The sequence below is a fragment of the Mustela nivalis genome (genome assembly GCF_964662115.1).
Source record: "Mustela nivalis genome assembly, chromosome: 8".
Taxonomy (NCBI): domain Eukaryota; kingdom Metazoa; phylum Chordata; class Mammalia; order Carnivora; family Mustelidae; genus Mustela; species Mustela nivalis.
In genome coordinates this window covers 143,283,270-143,299,507 of record NC_139027.1, presented here as the reverse complement: position 1 = coordinate 143,299,507, position 16,238 = coordinate 143,283,270, and the positions used below count along the sequence as shown (strand labels likewise).

Below are 16,238 nucleotides of genomic sequence, written 5' to 3'. Positions count from 1 at the left end.
GTCTGTGCTCAGGCTCGGGGTGGGGAGTCCTTCCCCGCGCGGGACGCCCGCCCGGGGCGCGTGAGGCCGGACTACGAGTCCCGGCATGCACCGCCGTGCGGCCTTGTGGGACTTGTAGTTTGCCGGGCGCGCCAGTCAGCGCGTGGTGCGAAGCCCGGAACTACGGCTCCCGAAGGCCTGCGCGGCCGGCCCCAGAGCCCCGCCCCGCGGCCGGCCGCCTGCGGCGAGGCCTCCGAGCTCCATGGCGGCGCCCCCGGTCTCTGGCGAGGCGCCCCGCTTGCCTCCGGCGCCCGCTGCGGCCGGAGACGGGCCCGACCGGCCGCCGGAGAGGAGCGAGACCGCGTGCGAGGACCGGTAGGCGCGGCGCGCCGAGCTCGGGCGGGGGCCGCGCACGCCCCCTCGCGTCCGCCGCGGGGCCGCGGGGCGCTCGCTGGCCGGCGGGGCTCTGGGCGCGCGAGGGCGGCGGGCGCCCGCCGTGGGAGGGTCCCGGCCGGGCGGGGACACCGAGCGTGCACCGCCGCGCCCGGGGGCCCGCGCTCGCGGCCGAGCCTGCGGACAGAGCGGCTTCTCCGGAGGTGGCTTCGGTGTCGGTCCCGAGGGGCGGGAGCGTGACCTGGCGCTCCGCGGGGGGCCGGCCCTGCCTCCGCTCTGCTGCACGCCAGCGCCACGGCTGAATCCGGGGTGCCTTCGGCCTGCCCCCTGCCCCCGGTGGGGCCGCGCCTCGAGGCTCGGTGGAGGCTCTGCACGAGCCTGGAGTGGGAGGGCGGAGCGGGGCCGGAGCCGCCCGTGACCCCGTCCGTGACCCCCGCCCGTGACCCCGCCCGTCGCCCCAGCGGGGGAGGTGGAAGGGGCCCAGAGGGAGCGGGCTCCTGCCTCTGGGTGGGAACTGCCCCGGAGGAAGGCTCGCGACAGCCCCGGGGTCGGGGGCTGGAGGACCCCTCCGAGGCAGAAGTGCTGTGTGCCTGGGCTCCTCCAGGATGCTCTGGGGGCCGCGGCGCCGCTGTGTGGGCAGGGAGAGGACCGAGCGAGGGGCCGCCCAGAGGGGGTGCACACCTTCCCGGCCCAGAGCGACTAGATGGTGGCCCGGGGTGGCTGAGTCTCGCAGCCCTGAGCGGCTCGGCCAGGCTGAGTCAGCCCCAGGTCGGAGAGGGCGGGAGGCGCCCTGGAGAGAAGCACTCCCTGAAGACATGGGCCGGTGGCCGCTGCGTCGGGTCCTCGCCCCGTGTGCGGAGCCAGGGAGTGGGCACACGTGCCCGTCATGGGACCCGGGGAGCCAGAGGTCCGAGGAAGGCAGCCAGGGCCCGGCAGCGGCACTGTGGACCCTGGCGTGCTTCTCCAGAGGCCCCGAGGGCGTCCGTCCTGGCACTGCCTCTGGGCATCCCGGTTACTCCCCAGTGCTGGTATCCTGAGCGCTGCCCCACAGGCCCCACACGCCCCCCGCGGGCCCCAGAGCTGGTCTGGTCGCATCCCGGTGTAGGTGCCCACGACGGCAGCTGCATCCGTGTGCTCCGTCCGCCGTGCCCGTTGTGTTTCGTCTGTTTGCTCCCTAGAGGGTCAGGGACCTCGGACACCTTAGCACTGGGCAGGCTGGCAGATAAGTGAGCGTTTGGGGGAGGACGGTGAGCCCCTCAGGCAGTCTCGTGGTGCAGTCCAGGTGGAGATGGGTCTAAAGCTGTGGCGTGGGCCGACCGGACCCGTCCAGAACGCAGGATCAAGCCGTTTCTGCAGGCAGGTTTCCAGGGTGGTGGGGGAGGGGTCACGCAAGTCTCTGGAGCCTGTTTGAGCCCCTGTAGGGCTGTAGCCTCCCGGCCCCCCCAGTTTCTCATCTGTCCTGAGAAAGCCCTGATACCTCTCTGGCCTTGAGCTCGTCTGGGGTTCCTGGGGCCGGGGCCCAGTGGATCAGCACCTCCCTCCTCCCTCTGGCCTCTACTTACTCATCCGGCAAACTTCCCTAAAGCCGGCAGGGCGTCGGGCACCAGTGGCCAGCTGTGCTGCCCTGCCCAGGATGGCTCCCACCTCCGAAGTGTCCTGGGGGCCAAGCTCTTGTGGGCAAAGATGGAGAGTTCTGTCCCGCTCCAGGTGCCTCTGGACAGGGAGGCAGACTCCCCCTTCTTACCTGGGCGGCCGGGAGAGGCTGCTCCTGAGGCAGCTTCCAGGAGTGGCCCCTCTTCGGGTGTGGGAACCCCACATGGAATTTTCTCTTCCCTGAGCCTCCGTGTCGTTGGGAGGAAAGCTGGGAAGGAGGCCGGGGACTTAGGGATGCAGACCCTCGACACTCTGGCTGAACCCATTCTCCCTCCTGCTGCCAGGCTGGAGACCGGCTGTGTCCCGGGGCTGACGCTGAGCCCCACGTGGCCTTGGGGACCGGCTGGAGCCTACCCCTGGAGGGAGGGAGGGGCGGGCTGCTAGAGTTTCAGGTTGTTTATGCCTCTAGAAGGCACCTTGGGGCCGAGGGTGTGACAGGCAGCAAGGCTTGGCTGCCAGAGGGTTTCCGGGGTTTTCCTCCCGCGGAGGGTGAGGAGGGGGTTGCTCCTCCAGTCCCAAGCCGGCCTGGGGTCTGGAGATTCTTGCCCCGGGGTTCTGGGGGAGGTGCACCACGGTCCCCAGCGAGCCGGGGCCAGCAGTACACCCGCAGGCGCACAGGAGGGGCAGTTCACACCCAGGGCTGGCCTGAGCTCGGCCAGGGCCCCACAGCCGTGCTCTTTCCGGCAGGGTCAGTGCTATTAATACCAGGAGAGCTCACAGCCCCCAGCCGGCTGAGCCTCTTAATGCTGTGGCCTCAGCCTCTGAGGCGGCGGTGGGTCCTTTTCCTTCTGCACGGGGGGCTCTTGCAGCCCGTACCCTAGCTCCTCATCTGCGGGGCTGCCGGCCCACCCATGGTGGGGCAGTTCAGGTGGCCCCTGAGCTGTCCTGGGGGGCTACTGTGGGCCTGAGGGACACAGTGGAGGTGTTCCTGCACACACCTGGGATCACCCTGCCGTCCGCTGTCCCGTGACCCAGACATGAGCAGCCCCCCAGCTTACCCTGGCATCAGGATCTCGGGGTGCTGGGCCCTTGGAGCAGAAGGCAGGTGAGTGGCAGGTGTGTGGTCTCCCGTGGCCGTGGCGAGGCGACTGCCTCTGCTGGGTCTTGGCCGCTCGCAGCCCCGTGCGTCCTGTGTCTAATCGACATCAGGAGTCCAGCAGGCCGGTGGGTGCTCTGGAGGGCCCAGGCTGGGCTGGCCCCAGGAGGAGCTCGTTTTGCTTGGGGCTGTCTGTTACAGGCGAGTCTCTGTCCGTTGTGGCCCCTAATCCTTCGGTATGAAGTTACCTTTTGTCGCCGTAACCAGACGCACGTCGTCCACCTGGGGATTGGGAAAGGAGATCTTGGGTGCGACATTCCCATTTCCAAGGTCGTGTCGTGAGAACATGGGGTGAGGCTTGCTCTGAGGTCACAGCGAGGCTTCCTCCCTCGCTCCCAGAGAGAGCCGGGGCTTTGGAAAAGGCAGTGGAGCTGGGCTTGGCTGCATACCCAGCCTGATACGGTTCAGACCCATCACACGCCCCAGATGGGGCGGGTTTCTGGCAAAGCTCTCTCTGGCCTACTTTCCGCTCTTCCTGGCGCAGGGGCGCTCTTCCCGGGGACAGTGTCTGCCCCGGGCGGTCGGCAGCAGGAGCCTCAGAAGTCGTCAGTGGTCGTGGCCGTCACTGGCTCCGCAGGACAAGGAACACTCACAAATAAGGATTCAGAGTTTCCTGTTGGAGAGGCCGGGCCACTGCCCTGGGGTGAGAAGCAGGGCCCGTGGCGGACTGCGCGGCCGGCCGGCCCGGCTGTGAGGGACGTGTGAGCTGCCGAGGCCTCCTCCTTCGCAAGCCGGGTTGTCCACATCAGAGTTTTCTCCCAGAAGGCACAGGGGAGGGGGGCGGGGGGCTGGACTTCGTTTTCTGCCCGCCCCCACCCCGTCACCTCCAGGGCCACCGTGGAGCCCTCCTGCTGCCGCCGGGAGGTCAGTGCCTTGGGGAGCCCCGAGGCCTGCAGGCCCTGTGTCGTCAGAGGAGTGTTTCCAGTGCCTGGAGACGCCCCTGCGCGTTCCCTCCTGCCCCCACCCCTGCCGTGTTCATCTCCGGCTTAACTGAGCAGGAATGTGGGGGCACCCCCGGGGCAGCTCCATGCTGGGCAGAGTCCCCCCCACACTTCTGGGTGGCAGTGCCTGACTCCAGAGCGGCACAGGTGACCCCAAGCACACAGACCCCAAGCACAACAGTTACGTCTGTTGCTGTCCTGACAGCACAGAGCCACGCCGGCCCTGTGTCGCCTGTCCCCCGGGATGGTGCCACGTGGTTCTGTCCCGTGACGCCTGGTGTCTCGCTGCTGGGACTGGGCCGCAGCTGTTCTCGCGGCTCTCAGGTGCTGCTGGTGTGACCTGTCTCACCTCCAGCTTTGACAGGTTCCTTCCACTGCCTCCTACCCCCCGACACACAGGCACACCGTCCTCCTCGCCCTGGGAAACAGCTGGGACTCCGGGAACATCGCGTTCCCGAGGTGGAGATGCCGGGGCCGTTCCAGACGCAGGAAGGCTCCCCCATGGCCCTCGGCGGCCGGCGTCGCCCTCGTGGGCGGGATTCCTGGCACCCTGTGGCCTCGCGCTGCTGGGTGTCGCAGGCTTGGTCTGTGCTTATAGGACATTCGGGGCAGCAGGATCCCAAATCCTCGTCCCCGGGCGGTCGTGTCGGCGTCTTCTGTGTCCTGTCCCGCTCGCACACGCACACGAAGGTGTGTGCAGGGAGCCCGCGAGCTCTGACGCCTGCAGAGCGGGTCTGCGAGGGGACGCTGGGGCCAGCCCAGCCCCTCTCTTGTGCGGGGCCCCGAGCGCCTGCTCTCCGGCTTGTTCTGGCCGCGTGCGTCTCCACAGCAGGCTCTCGTGACCCAGCCGTCCACTCGGACTGAGGCGGGCGTCGCGTCTCGCGGATGCTCGCTCCCCACTGGGCTGCTCGGCCAGACTGAGCCGCCCCAGAGCTGTCCCTGTGGGGACTGAGGCGTTGGGCCTGCAGTCACACCGAGCCCCCTGTGAGCTGACGGGGACGTCAGCCTGTCACCGGGCGCGAGGGGCACAGCGCAGGCGGGCGCAGGGCTGCCAGTGCTTCCGCCAGGTGGGGTTTCCTGGTCGTGGCTCCTGGGGACGTGTGCCGTCTTGGTCTGCGGTGTGCGGGACAGCAGGAAGCAGAGGCTGCTCTGCGGGTCTCCGAGCCCAGGGTCTCTCTCCTGCACCCATGGCCTCCACCAGCCTGTTCGGCTTTCCGGTCAGCAGTCTGTCTGTCTGGGAGCCTCTCCCGGTGCGCCCCGCAGGGTGGCAGGGGTCGGGTCTTCCGGAGAGTGTTGTGGGAGGGAACACAGCCGTCGACGGGGTCCTGACTGGCCCTGCTGTGCCTCTCGCCCTCTGAGGGGCCCCGGGTGGCTGTCCTTTCCCTCACTGCCATTTGCTGTCCCTCTGGACGCGTGTGGACAGTGACCAGCCCAGGCCAGGAGCCCCGTGGATGGGCTGCCGGTGGCTTTCCTTCGCACCGCCCGCCCCAGAGGAGTCCGCCCCGCTCGGCTGGTCAGGGATGGGCCCCGGGGGGATGGCGGCGCGGCTGGCCTGGGGCAGAGGCAGGCGTGTCTTCCCCTCTGCAGCAGCAGCGCCGAGTCCTTGGACAGGCTCCTCCCGGCCGTGGGCGGCAGGCGCTCACCCCGGAAGCGCACCACCAGCCAGTGCAAGTCGGAGCCGCCCCTGCTGCGCACCAGCAAGCGCACCATCTACACGGCCGGCCGGCCGCCCTGGTACAACGAGCATGGCACACAGTCCAAGGAGGCCTTTGCCATCGGTGAGCAAGGCGGGGCCTGCACCGAGTGTCCGGCACGGTGCTGCTGACTGGAGCTGCCGCGGGTCCCTGGGCGCCGTCGTGGAGAGTGGGGGGAGGTGAGGGGCTGGGGGACGCGGCAGGCAGAGTGTCGGCGTGTGGGGGGAGCACACCCCTGGAGCCAGGCTGGGGGGCCGGCCCTGCTGCTCTTGCTCAGGGTCGCTGTGCCCCTTTCCGCAGGCCTGGGAGGTGGCAGCGCCTCCGGGAAGACTACTGTGGCCAGGATGATCATCGAGGCCCTAGACGTGCCCTGGGTGGTCTTGCTGTCCATGGACTCCTTCTACAAGGTGAGGAGCGCACCTGTGAGTGCAGGCCACACCCACGGAGGGCCTGGAGGCCCCGCCCCGGTCTCCGGCAGGGTGTGGAGAGGCCCACAGAGCCCTCCCCCCCATCCCTCCTGCCGCAGGTGCTGACCACACAGCAGCAGGAACAGGCCGCCCACAACAACTTCAACTTCGACCATCCAGACGCCTTTGACTTTGACCTCATCGTGTCCACCCTCAAGAAGCTGAAACAGGGCAAGAGTGTCAAGGTGCCCGTCTACGACTTCACCACCCACAGCCGGAAGAAGGACTGGGTAGGCCTCATGGGCTGGGGCTGTGCGCGCCCGCCTGGGAGCACAGCAGGCGCCGCGGGCGACCGGCTGCACCATCCCTTTGCAGAAAACACTGTACGGGGCGAACGTGATCATCTTCGAGGGCATCATGGCCTTTGCTGACAAGGCGTTGCTGGAGGTGAGGACGGGGCTCAAGGCTCACAGTCTTGCTGGGGATGTCCGTCCCTGCTTCTCCGTGGTTCTGACCCTAAGTTCCCCTCCTCCCAGCCGGCCGAGCCGCTCGCTCCGTCCTATCCCGGTGGTGCAGTCACTGTGTGTTGGGTGGGGAACAGCCGCTCCTCGGAGCGTGGGTCAGTGACATTGGGTGGTGGAGCAGACCCACCGCTCCCACAGGCAGAGTGCAGTGCCCTGGCGGGGGATGCGGCCTGCGGAGGGGCTCACTCTCAGCTGTGGGTGCAAAGCCCTGGGCCAGTGCCTCGACCTGTTCTCATGCTTCCTCACCCTCTTGTGTGAGGCGCCTCTGCGGCTCTCGGGTCCCTGCAGTGGCTGCAGTCAGAGTGACCTCTCTGAGGTCAGAGTCCACACTGGCGTGCACGTGTGAGCAGTTGCCTGGGATGGAGGCAGCCTCCTGGGTCGGTGCCTTCGGACCCCCGAGAGGCGTGTATAGCAGCAGCCTTCCCGCCAGGCCCTGCTGTGGGTGGCTGCCTCTGCCACGCGCCCTGAGAACCAGGAGGGAGGCCTGTGCTTTGGTCCTTGTTCCTTGTCGTTCTGAGGCCAGTAAGTTTGGGCTCAGGCTCAGGGAACCTTGTTGACTACCAAGCAACTCTCCAAGCCCAAGCGCTATGGTGGGGGAGGTGAGGCGGGGACAAGTCCCTGTGCCCTGGCACGTGCAAGGGCATGTGGACAGCTGGCGCCCCACGGAAATGCTGCCGGCTCCCTCCCGCCTGTGCAGCCAGGGTCCGTCCAGTGCCCTTGACTGAAGCCCGGTGGACAGTGGCCCGCCCCCGCCGAGTTCCCCACGACTGTGCACACTGCCCGCCAGACCTGCAAGCTGCCCCGTGGGCCTGGTGTGGTCCCAGGCTGGTGCCACGCTCTGCTCAGCACCTCGCCGTCCCCGTCCAGCTCCTGGACATGAAGATCTTTGTGGACACAGACTCCGACATCCGTCTGGTGCGGCGGCTGCGCCGGGATATCAGTGAGCGTGGCCGGGACATTGAGGGTGTCATCAAGCAGTACAACAAGTTTGTCAAACCCGCCTTTGACCAGTACATCCAGCCCACGATGCGCGTGGCAGACATCGTGGTGCCCTGGGGTGAGCCTGCACACCCGCCTGCCGTTGGGCGTGTGGGCAGGAGGGGCCTTGGTCCCCTGCGTGACCCTCCTTGCCTGTCCTATCCCAGGGAGCGGGAACACGGTGGCCATCGACTTGATCGTGCAGCACATGCACAGCCAACTGGAGGAGGTGAGCCAGCTGGGCCAGGCCCTCGGGCCCCTGCAGCCCCCCGGGCCCTCTTCCTGCTCCCCGACTCCCCTGCTGCTGCTCGCACCGCCGTCTGCCCTCCCCCGCCCCTGTGTGTCCATTGTCCTCTGCCCTGTTCCGGCGTCCGGTGCCCCGGGCCTGCTCGCTCAGCCCCAGCCCTCTGTGTGGGCCAGAGACCGCGTGGGGTGCCTTCTGGGCCTCCTGGCCTGAGCTGGACCTTGAGTGGAAGGGTGCGCTCCTGTCCCTCCCAACGCTTCAGGGGACTTTGGGGTTTTAGCGCTGAGTTCCACATCCGGGGCGCTCCAGGAGGGTTGCCCCAAGCTGAAGTTACGTGCCCTGGGCTGGCCAAGGGTCCTGCCCCTCTGGGCAGGCTTCATAAGGGGGTGTTGGAGGCCTGAGGAACGGGGCCCCAGGAGCCCAGGCTCGTCATGCCCCGTCCGGAGGGTGCCCAGGCTTCGGGCCGTAGGAACGGGCACCCTCCGGTGCCGGGCGGCTACCTGGGACTGTTCCTGGGGACGGAGGCAGGTCCTTTCCGGGCGGGTGGGCCTGGCGGGTTGAGGCGCACAGTGGCAACGGGCTGTGCTGTCCGGCGACGGCGAGGTGAGCCGCGCTGCCGCCGCTGACACGCCGCCCCATTCCCTTGTGTCTCCCCGTGTTGCTGCCGCAGCGTGAGCTCAGTGTCAGGTAAGACTTCCCAAACCCGTCTGCACCGCCGGAGGCACTTCCAAGCATCCACAGGCAGCTCGGAATTTGGGGTGTCACCTGGGCAGGTGGGAGGGTCCTCTGGTGTCACGCCCATCCCCCGGGGTAGCCCCGCCCTGGGCAGACGGATGGCTTGGTGGCCCCCCACCCTGCTTTTGTCTGTCTTTGCTGGTAGCCGAGGAAACTAAGGCACAGAGAGGTTAAGGCACTTGCCCTGGATCACACAGTGCCCGGACCCTGGTCAGACCTCTCTGGAGGCCTGTCCCCCACATGGGGGGCTGGCTGCACGGGGTCTGCCGTCAGAGGGCACTGCTGCCCTGAGCCGGCACGGCTGGGTCCCCCCACGTTAGTGCTCAGGAGGCATGTCCCTCAGCAGCCAGAGGGTCCTCTGCCGGACCTTAGGCTCCAGCCTGGATGCCCCCAGACGGTGAGGCCCCAGCCCCCGCCCCCCTCCTCACGCTGGCCCTGGGAGCCCGAGGGAAGCTCTGGATGCCCCAGCAGAGAGCGGATGGAGCGCCCACCCCACAGAGTGCCCCGCACTAGTGACCTGCCTGTAGCCGGGGCTTTCTGTGGAACCGGGGAGAGTCCGGAGAGTCGGTTCTGTGAACGGGAGAGCCCCGTTCACGCTTGGGAGCCCTGGAGCGGGTGCCCTGGGAACGGGCCCTGCAGCGTGCCGCCCTCGCGCCAGTCACCGCTGGGCTTTCATCCAGACGGAGGCACCGGCGGGGCTCGCCCTGCCGGGTCCCCTGGGCAGCCCTTGTCTTGAGCATCAAGTTTCCAGGGTGGCAAACTTGAAAGAACACCGAAGCGCGGCGGGCTCGCGGCGGGCTCTCCACGGTCCGGCCAGCCCAGGACGTGGGGCTGGTGGGCGGGCGGTGGGGCCCGGCGGCGGGGCGTGGGCAAAGCCTCCCGGGTTTCCCTGCCACCTGCCACCTGCCTCTCCTCGCCTCGCCCTCAGGCCAGCTGGTGGCCCCGGGGACTCGCCCCCTTGCTCAACGGTCTTTTTCTCTTTGTTCTCTTCCTCGTAAACCCTTGGGTTTCCTGCCCTGTTCCCTCCCTGAACACTCTTCACCTGGCGAGCAGAGGAAGCTGCGCTGGGATATGTGAGGACAGAGTGCGCGCTGGTGGTGCTGCCGTGCTGTGTGCGCTGGGGGCGGGGGGTGCTGTCCCGCTCGCCCCGCCCCGCCCCGCCGCCCCGCCCCGCCCCGCCCCCTCCGCCCCGGGGGAGGGGGTGCTGCCGCGGGGCTGGCCCCGGAGGGCGCCGGCTCTGCCCGCGTCCCCTGTGAAGGGGCCCTGGAGGGGAAGGGTCAGGACGAGGCTTGGCCCCGAAGCTCAGCCGTTCCCGAGAGACCGGTTCTGGGGTTGGGGACCAGCCGCCCATCGTGGGGGCGGAGGTTCCTTCGCTCGCGCTGCCTGGTCCCCTTTGGCTTCCTCCGGGCCAGCGCAGGAGGGGCTCCGGGCTCGGAGGGGAGGCTCGCGGCTCAGGCCCTCGCTGCCCCTGATGGTCAGCCGCTGCTCAGCCTCCGCCCGGCGGGGGTCCTCGGGCCGGGGCCCGCCCTCCGGAGCAGGCCCCCACCTGCACACCTCTCTGTCCCCATCACGTGCGCCCCGCCCCCACACACAGTGTCCGGCGTGGGAGGACGGGGCTCCGGGAGGCGACACCCCTTCTTGAGTCCCACCACTTTGCGTTCCCAGGGCCGCGCTGGCCTCGGCGCACCAGTGCCACCCCCTGCCCCAGACGCTGAGTGTCCTCAAGAGCACGCCGCAGGTGCGGGGCATGCACACCATCATCAGGTGAGGGCCGTGCGGGGGGGGGGGGGGCCGTGCGAGGCGGGGGGGCCCGGCGGCCCCGCTCAGCCCGCGCGTTCCGCAGGGACAAGGAGACCAGCCGCGACGAGTTCATCTTCTACTCCAAGCGGCTGATGCGGCTGCTCATCGAGCACGCGCTGTCCTTCCTGCCCTTCCAGGTGCGGGGCGGGCGGGGGGCGGGGGCAGGCGGGGTGGGGGTGGGGGGGAGGCGGCGGCCCCCCCGCGCTCAGCAGCGCCCCCACGCCCTGTGCGCAGGACTGCGTCGTGCAGACCCCGCAGGGGCAGGACTACGCGGGCAAGTGCTACGCGGGGAAGCAGGTACCCGCCGGGGCGCAGCCCGGGGACACGGGGTGGGGCGGCCGGGGAGGCGGGCGGTCCCGCCGGCTCAGCGCCCCCCGCGTGCGGGCCCCCAGATCACCGGCGTGTCCATCCTGCGTGCGGGCGAGACCATGGAGCCGGCGCTGCGGGCCGTGTGCAAGGACGTGCGCATAGGGACCATCCTCATCCAGACCAACCAGCTCACCGGGGAGCCCGAGGTGCGGGCGGCGCTGCGGGGCCTCGTGGGGCGCGGGAGGGGGCAGCTCCAGGTTGGGACCGGCCCTGACCTGGCGCCCCGCAGCTCCACTACCTGCGGCTGCCCAAGGACATCAGCGACGACCACGTGATCCTGACGGACTGCACCGTGTCCACGGGCGCGGCGGCCATGATGGCGGTGCGCGTGCTCCTGGTGAGTGGCCGCGGGGGCGGGGGGGGGGGGCAGGCCCGGTCGGCATTGACCGGCCCCTTCGGGCGCAGGACCATGACGTTCCGGAGGACAAGATCTTCCTGCTGTCGCTGCTCATGGCAGAGATGGGGGTCCACTCGGTGGCCTACGCGTTCCCACGAGTGAGAATCATCACGACGGCGGTGGACAAGCGCGTCAATGACCTTTTCCGCATCATCCCTGGCATCGGTGAGGCTGCCGGGGGCTGAGCAGTGGCGCCCGTCCGCCTGCCGGGCCTGAGTCCCCACCACAAGGGCCGCCTCCTTTCCCCAGGTAACTTCGGTGACCGCTACTTTGGGACGGACGCGGCGCCCGATGGCAGTGATGAGGAGGAAGTGGCCTCCGCGAGCTAGCCGCCTGCCTGAGCCTTCCCGCCGTGCCACCCCCAGGGCTCTTGTGCCTCAGGGCCCTGCGCGCAGGGATGTCCTAACTGATTTTAATTAAGAAGGATGTTACCGCTGTAACTTACTCTATACATTTTATAAAATAAAGCTTGGGAAAAGGAAGCCGTGCCTGGTCAGCTGGGGGCACTCACTCGGGTGCTGTCCTGCCTGAGACCTGGGCTCGCGGAGTAGCCCCAGCGCCCAGGCCGCAGGGCCCCACGGCCACACGGGGAGGGAGGGAGTTGAGGAGCTCAGAACCTCTCCTTAGCCTAAGGCCCAGAACTTGCGGTTCCTGCTCCTGCACTGGGCTTTCCCTACAGTCTGGGCTCAGTGTCCGTATTTGGGGGGTAGAGCTGGGGCCCACAGCCCCTGGTTCTGCTAGATGGGCCCCTTGGTGGCCCCCTGGCCTGGACCTAGGGCTCTGGGTCTCAAGAGGCGGCCTCTGCAGCCACCCACCACCCCCGCCCCCACCGCGAGTTTGCACAGTGCGGGAACCAGCGGAAATCAGCGTGTGGGCGGCTGTAGGAGGGAGTGGCGGGTTGTCCCTGCTGCGGGCAGGAGCCTCACTTGCAGGGGAGATGGCGACACAGTGTCCACGGGCCAGCCGTACCGTTCAGGGCCAGAAACCCACCTCCAGCTCCGCCTTTACTGCTTCTGCAGCTCCTCCCGGACAGCCTGTCTGCGGCAGATCTGCCCTGGGGTGGGGGGTTTGCGCATGGTGCAGAGCTCTGGGCTGCCGGGAGTGGGCAGTCCTGGCTCCCTACCCCCCTGTCGTCCAGACCTGGGTCTTGCCTCTTTCCCGCCCGTCTGGTCTCCTTGCACGCCCCCACACCCCAACAAAGGCCATGTCATGGAAAAGCTCGCGGGGGCGGGGACAGGAAGTCACCCGGTGGGGGCCAGGCCAAGGGCAGGCAGACATAGGCAGGAGGCTTGTCCAAGGGGTGGCCAGACACCGGGGGCAGAGAATCCACACAGGGCCCAGAGGTCAGCAGGAGGAACTTCTCCTGCCGGAGCTGGTGAGTGGACCCCTCCCCCACGTTCCAGAACCCCTGCTCCCTCTGTCCTGATGCCCCGTGCTGGGAGCCTGGCCGGACCGGCTTGGGAAGGGTGCTGGGACCCTGAGGCTGGGAAGATGGCTTCCTGTCAAGCAGGAACAGTTACTGAGGAGCGGCGGGGGTGGGGGTGGGGGCCTCCCAAGAGTCCAGCCAGGGGCCGACCAGCTCCCTAAGAATAACCCAAACTCACAGATGCACGTGCATGAACAAGCACCAGGCACAGGTCTCACGCACTGTGGCCCAGAGGCCCTCACCCAACTCAGCCACCACCTCTGGGGAAGGACAACACGGGGCCCAGGGCAGAATGGGGAGGCAGGAGGCCTGAATCGGAGGATCTGCCCCCTCCGGCTCTGGGCCGCTCATCTGAGGCAACTGGGGGAGGCTAGGCCACGGGCTAGGGGACCTGTTGAGCCCATTTCCTGCTAGGCCGCTGCGGTGGCAGAAGTGGGTCACTCTCCAAACAGCGCTGGGAGAGGGTCTTCCAGATGCCGACGGAAGGAGGGAGCAATTGCTCCGGCCCCTGGGAGCCTCCTTGTCCCAGAGACAGGCCTGGAAGCAAGATCCAAGACTCCCCCGGGGACACCCAACACAGCTCACAGGACACATCAAGGGACTGCAGCGTGGGGAGAAGGCTTAGGCGTGGCCCTCCAGGGGGGGAGGAGCCCATCCCTGGGGAACTCGGGCTACTCGCTGGGGGTTGGGGGAGGGGTGGGGCAGGCACCTTGGGGAGCAGTTGAGGGGAGCAGGGAAGACAGAGCTACAACCTGGACATAGCCTCAGAGCCTGGCAGGGGAAGAGGTGGGTGGGGTGCAGACCTGGAACCCACCCTGGACGCTGGTCCAGAAGCTCCCACAACACACTGGCCTGCTGAGGGCTTTGCCTGCCGTCCCTGGGTAGTGCCTCCAGGACCGGCCAGCCTGAGAATGGTGTCTCCAGGGTCAATCTCAGGTTCGTCAGTCCGTGAGGTGCTACCCCTTCCCCTGCAGCGGCCGCCACAAGGCGGAAAGGGAAGCTTGGGGTGTGCCCCTGCCGGGAGACGGAGCCCCAGACTGAGCGCTGGGGACATACAGTTGTCACGCCACGTGGGGCAGGCCATGCAGGCTGTCCGTAGGGGCTGGGGGCTGGCATGGCCAGGGGAAGGACTCCCTCCTGGGGCCTCAGTGGGCCGCCTGGAGTCGGGACACATGCTGGAAGATGCCTGAGTTTCTAGGCCCCACTGCTCCAGCAGGGACCCTGAGCACAGGGCCAGAGGGCGGAGGCTGGGGACTTCGAGGCTCAGCGCAGAGGGGCTGGAGGTTTGGTATGAGCAGATTCTGAGGTGCGAAGGGGCAGGGCAGGGGTGAGTGGGTGGACTGGGGCTGGGCTGGGGTTAGAAGAGCAGGAAAGGGGTAATTTGCACATGGAGGCGCACGGGGACCCACTCTCCGACCGCCACATGCTGGGGCCAGAGGAAGGGCCGGGGTGAGCTGCACCCCCTCCGACGACGCATCAGGGATCGCTCGCGGGCCAGTGGGCCTGGCTTCCGTCCTCAGGCTCCTCTGGTCACCACCCCACTTGCAGTGGGGGCCCAAGAACCGCCGGGGCTGGCGAGGCTGCCTGGAGCTAGCGCCGGCCCCGCCCCCACCATGTCCCCCCCCCCCCCGCCCGGCGGAGCACCCTCAGCCTGGACAGAGGGGCCCGCGTGGGAGCGAGCGCGCAGGGGAGGGGGCTGCGGCCTCGGAGACCCCCAGAGTTGGACGGAGGGTGGGGGAACCGGGGCGCAGAGCAGGGTCTGAGTAGGAGCAGGAGGTCCCTCTGAAGCAGGAGAGCCCAGTGTCCGGGACTTGGAGGGTCCTTCCTGCCGGGGCCTCCCCTTCCGGCTCCGGCCAGGGACCCCTCCAGACCCGGCAGGCCGCCCCCTGCGTCCTGCCCGCGCTGGTCTTGGGTGCCGGGGGGCCCCCTGGGGCTGTGCGTGGGTCTCCCGCAGGGTGGCTACTGTGGCCAGGTTGAGCCCTGTGTCCCCAGACCCCTGCCTCCGTCGCGCGCTGGGCAACTCCCCACCCCCCACTGCCTCTCCTGGAGAGGCGAAGGGAGGGCCCCCCGCGCCCCAACACCTGCCCCGCAAGGCTCGCAGTGGCCCGCGCCGGGCGGTGCGGAGAGGGAGGAGGCCGTGCACCCAGACCCCCGTCCGCGCATGGCGACCAGGACCTCCGCCAGGAGCCCAGAGTTCCAAGACTGGCCGTGGGGCAGAGGACTTTGGGAATCTCCGGGAACTGCCACTGAGCCGCACCCCCCACCCCGCCGTTGGCCCCCAGTCCCCTAGGTCAGGGATACAAGATGTTGCGGCCCTGGGTCAGGGGAGGAGCGAGGTCCCGCTGCCCATCACCCAGAATGGCTGGCACGAGGGCTTGGAGACCTCCGTGTGGCTGCGAGAACCCCACGGGGAACGCGTGGTGAGGCCAGGAGGGCAGAGGGGCCTCCCCAGCCGCGGACAGCGCAGCCACTGAGAGCAGCCTGCGCGGGGTTAGTCCAGCTCTGGTCAGCAGCGAAGACCTGAGCGCCCGTGTCCTCCATGAGCAGGGGCGGCAACCAGACCTCGGTGGCGGACGCCTGGAGAAACCCCCACCCTGAATGAAAGCTCCCACCGGCCCAGCACCGGAGGCAGCTTCAGGCTCGACACCCTAAAATCAGGAACGACACAGGATCTGCGGCCGCCCACACGGGCAGGCTGGTGGCCGCCGCAGGAGGGGGCGCTGGGACGGCCGGCAGGTCTACACCGCCTGCCTTGTCTACTCTCCTTCATGGAGATTCTGAGTCACAACTGCTTCGTGTGTCCCAGACGAAGGGATCCTCTCAAGGTGCTTCTTGCATCATTCTGACTGCTTTTATGCTGCTTTATTTTTTTCAAACTATTTTTGCCTTGCCCTGAGTTCAGTCAAGGGAACACAAGACCCAGCACCCTGACCTCAGAGGGTCCCAGGTATGAGAGGGTGTGGAAGGTGGCACCTGCGGCCTGGGCCTTGTGGTCACACCCACAGAACCTCCTGGGTGTGGGTGGCCTCTCCTGCCGAAGGCCAGGGTCCCTGGGCCCGAGTCTCTGGTTAGGCCCCGCCCACCGACAGGACCCCATCCGCCCCCATGTGTGCAGAACCCCCAGGGACACACCTGCCCTGAGGCGAGACGGCACTTCCTACGAGTCTGCCACTAGACATTTATCTCCGGGAAGAGAAGACAGAGGCACAGAGGTGGTGTCAGTGGGGCCAGACACCTGAGGCTGTGACCCACCAGTGTCCCCGGCCAGGCCCTGCCCCACGCTCTCAGAAGCTCCTGGGAGTCATGACCGTCCTCCACCTGGCCCACCCGACGCGCTGCTGGCGGACGTGACCCCGGTGGACACGGCAGCCGAGTCCAGGCATGAGGACAGGAGTAGACCCCACACTGATTCCCTGGGTGGAGGAGGCAGTGGGACAATCCCAGGAAGCCCCTCTGAAGGGCCAGGCGCAGAGGTGGACACATCTCGGCCCGGAGCCCAGGCCCAGGTGCGAGGGACGCGGCCGTCACCCTTTGTCCACCTTGTGGCTCCCGGCCGAGGACAGGGCCACTGTGTAGCGGAGGGCTCGGGCCCAGGCTGGTGA

At 68.4% G+C, this 16,238-nt stretch overlaps 1 protein-coding gene across 9 annotated transcripts; it reads left to right on the top strand.

Moving 5' to 3' along the window:
* Nucleotides 1-62: 62 nt before the first annotated feature.
* Nucleotides 63-11,692, top strand: UCKL1 (uridine-cytidine kinase 1 like 1). Of its 9 annotated transcripts, none has more exons than XR_014315830.1 (16): nucleotides 63-354; nucleotides 5,650-5,840; nucleotides 6,057-6,163; nucleotides 6,283-6,453; nucleotides 6,539-6,610; nucleotides 7,555-7,744; nucleotides 7,833-7,894; nucleotides 8,580-8,596; nucleotides 9,698-9,728; nucleotides 10,310-10,408; nucleotides 10,488-10,581; nucleotides 10,679-10,741; nucleotides 10,837-10,959; nucleotides 11,043-11,150; nucleotides 11,219-11,375; nucleotides 11,460-11,692. XR_014315830.1 is itself a non-coding variant. In XM_082746467.1 (16 exons), the coding sequence occupies exons 1-16, from the start codon at nucleotides 242-244 to the stop codon at nucleotides 11,537-11,539; spliced, it is 1,626 nt and encodes a 541-aa protein (XP_082602593.1). In that variant the 5' UTR covers nucleotides 63-241; the 3' UTR covers nucleotides 11,540-11,692. The 9 variants fall into 9 exon arrangements, 6 of the variants coding, with proteins under 6 accessions (XP_082602593.1, XP_082602591.1, XP_082602592.1 ...); XM_082746467.1 differs by having other exon boundaries at nucleotides 11,271-11,375; XR_014315829.1 differs by lacking the exon at nucleotides 8,580-8,596 and having other exon boundaries at nucleotides 9,698-9,717; nucleotides 11,271-11,375.
* The last annotated feature ends 4,546 nt before the right edge of the window (nucleotides 11,693-16,238 follow it).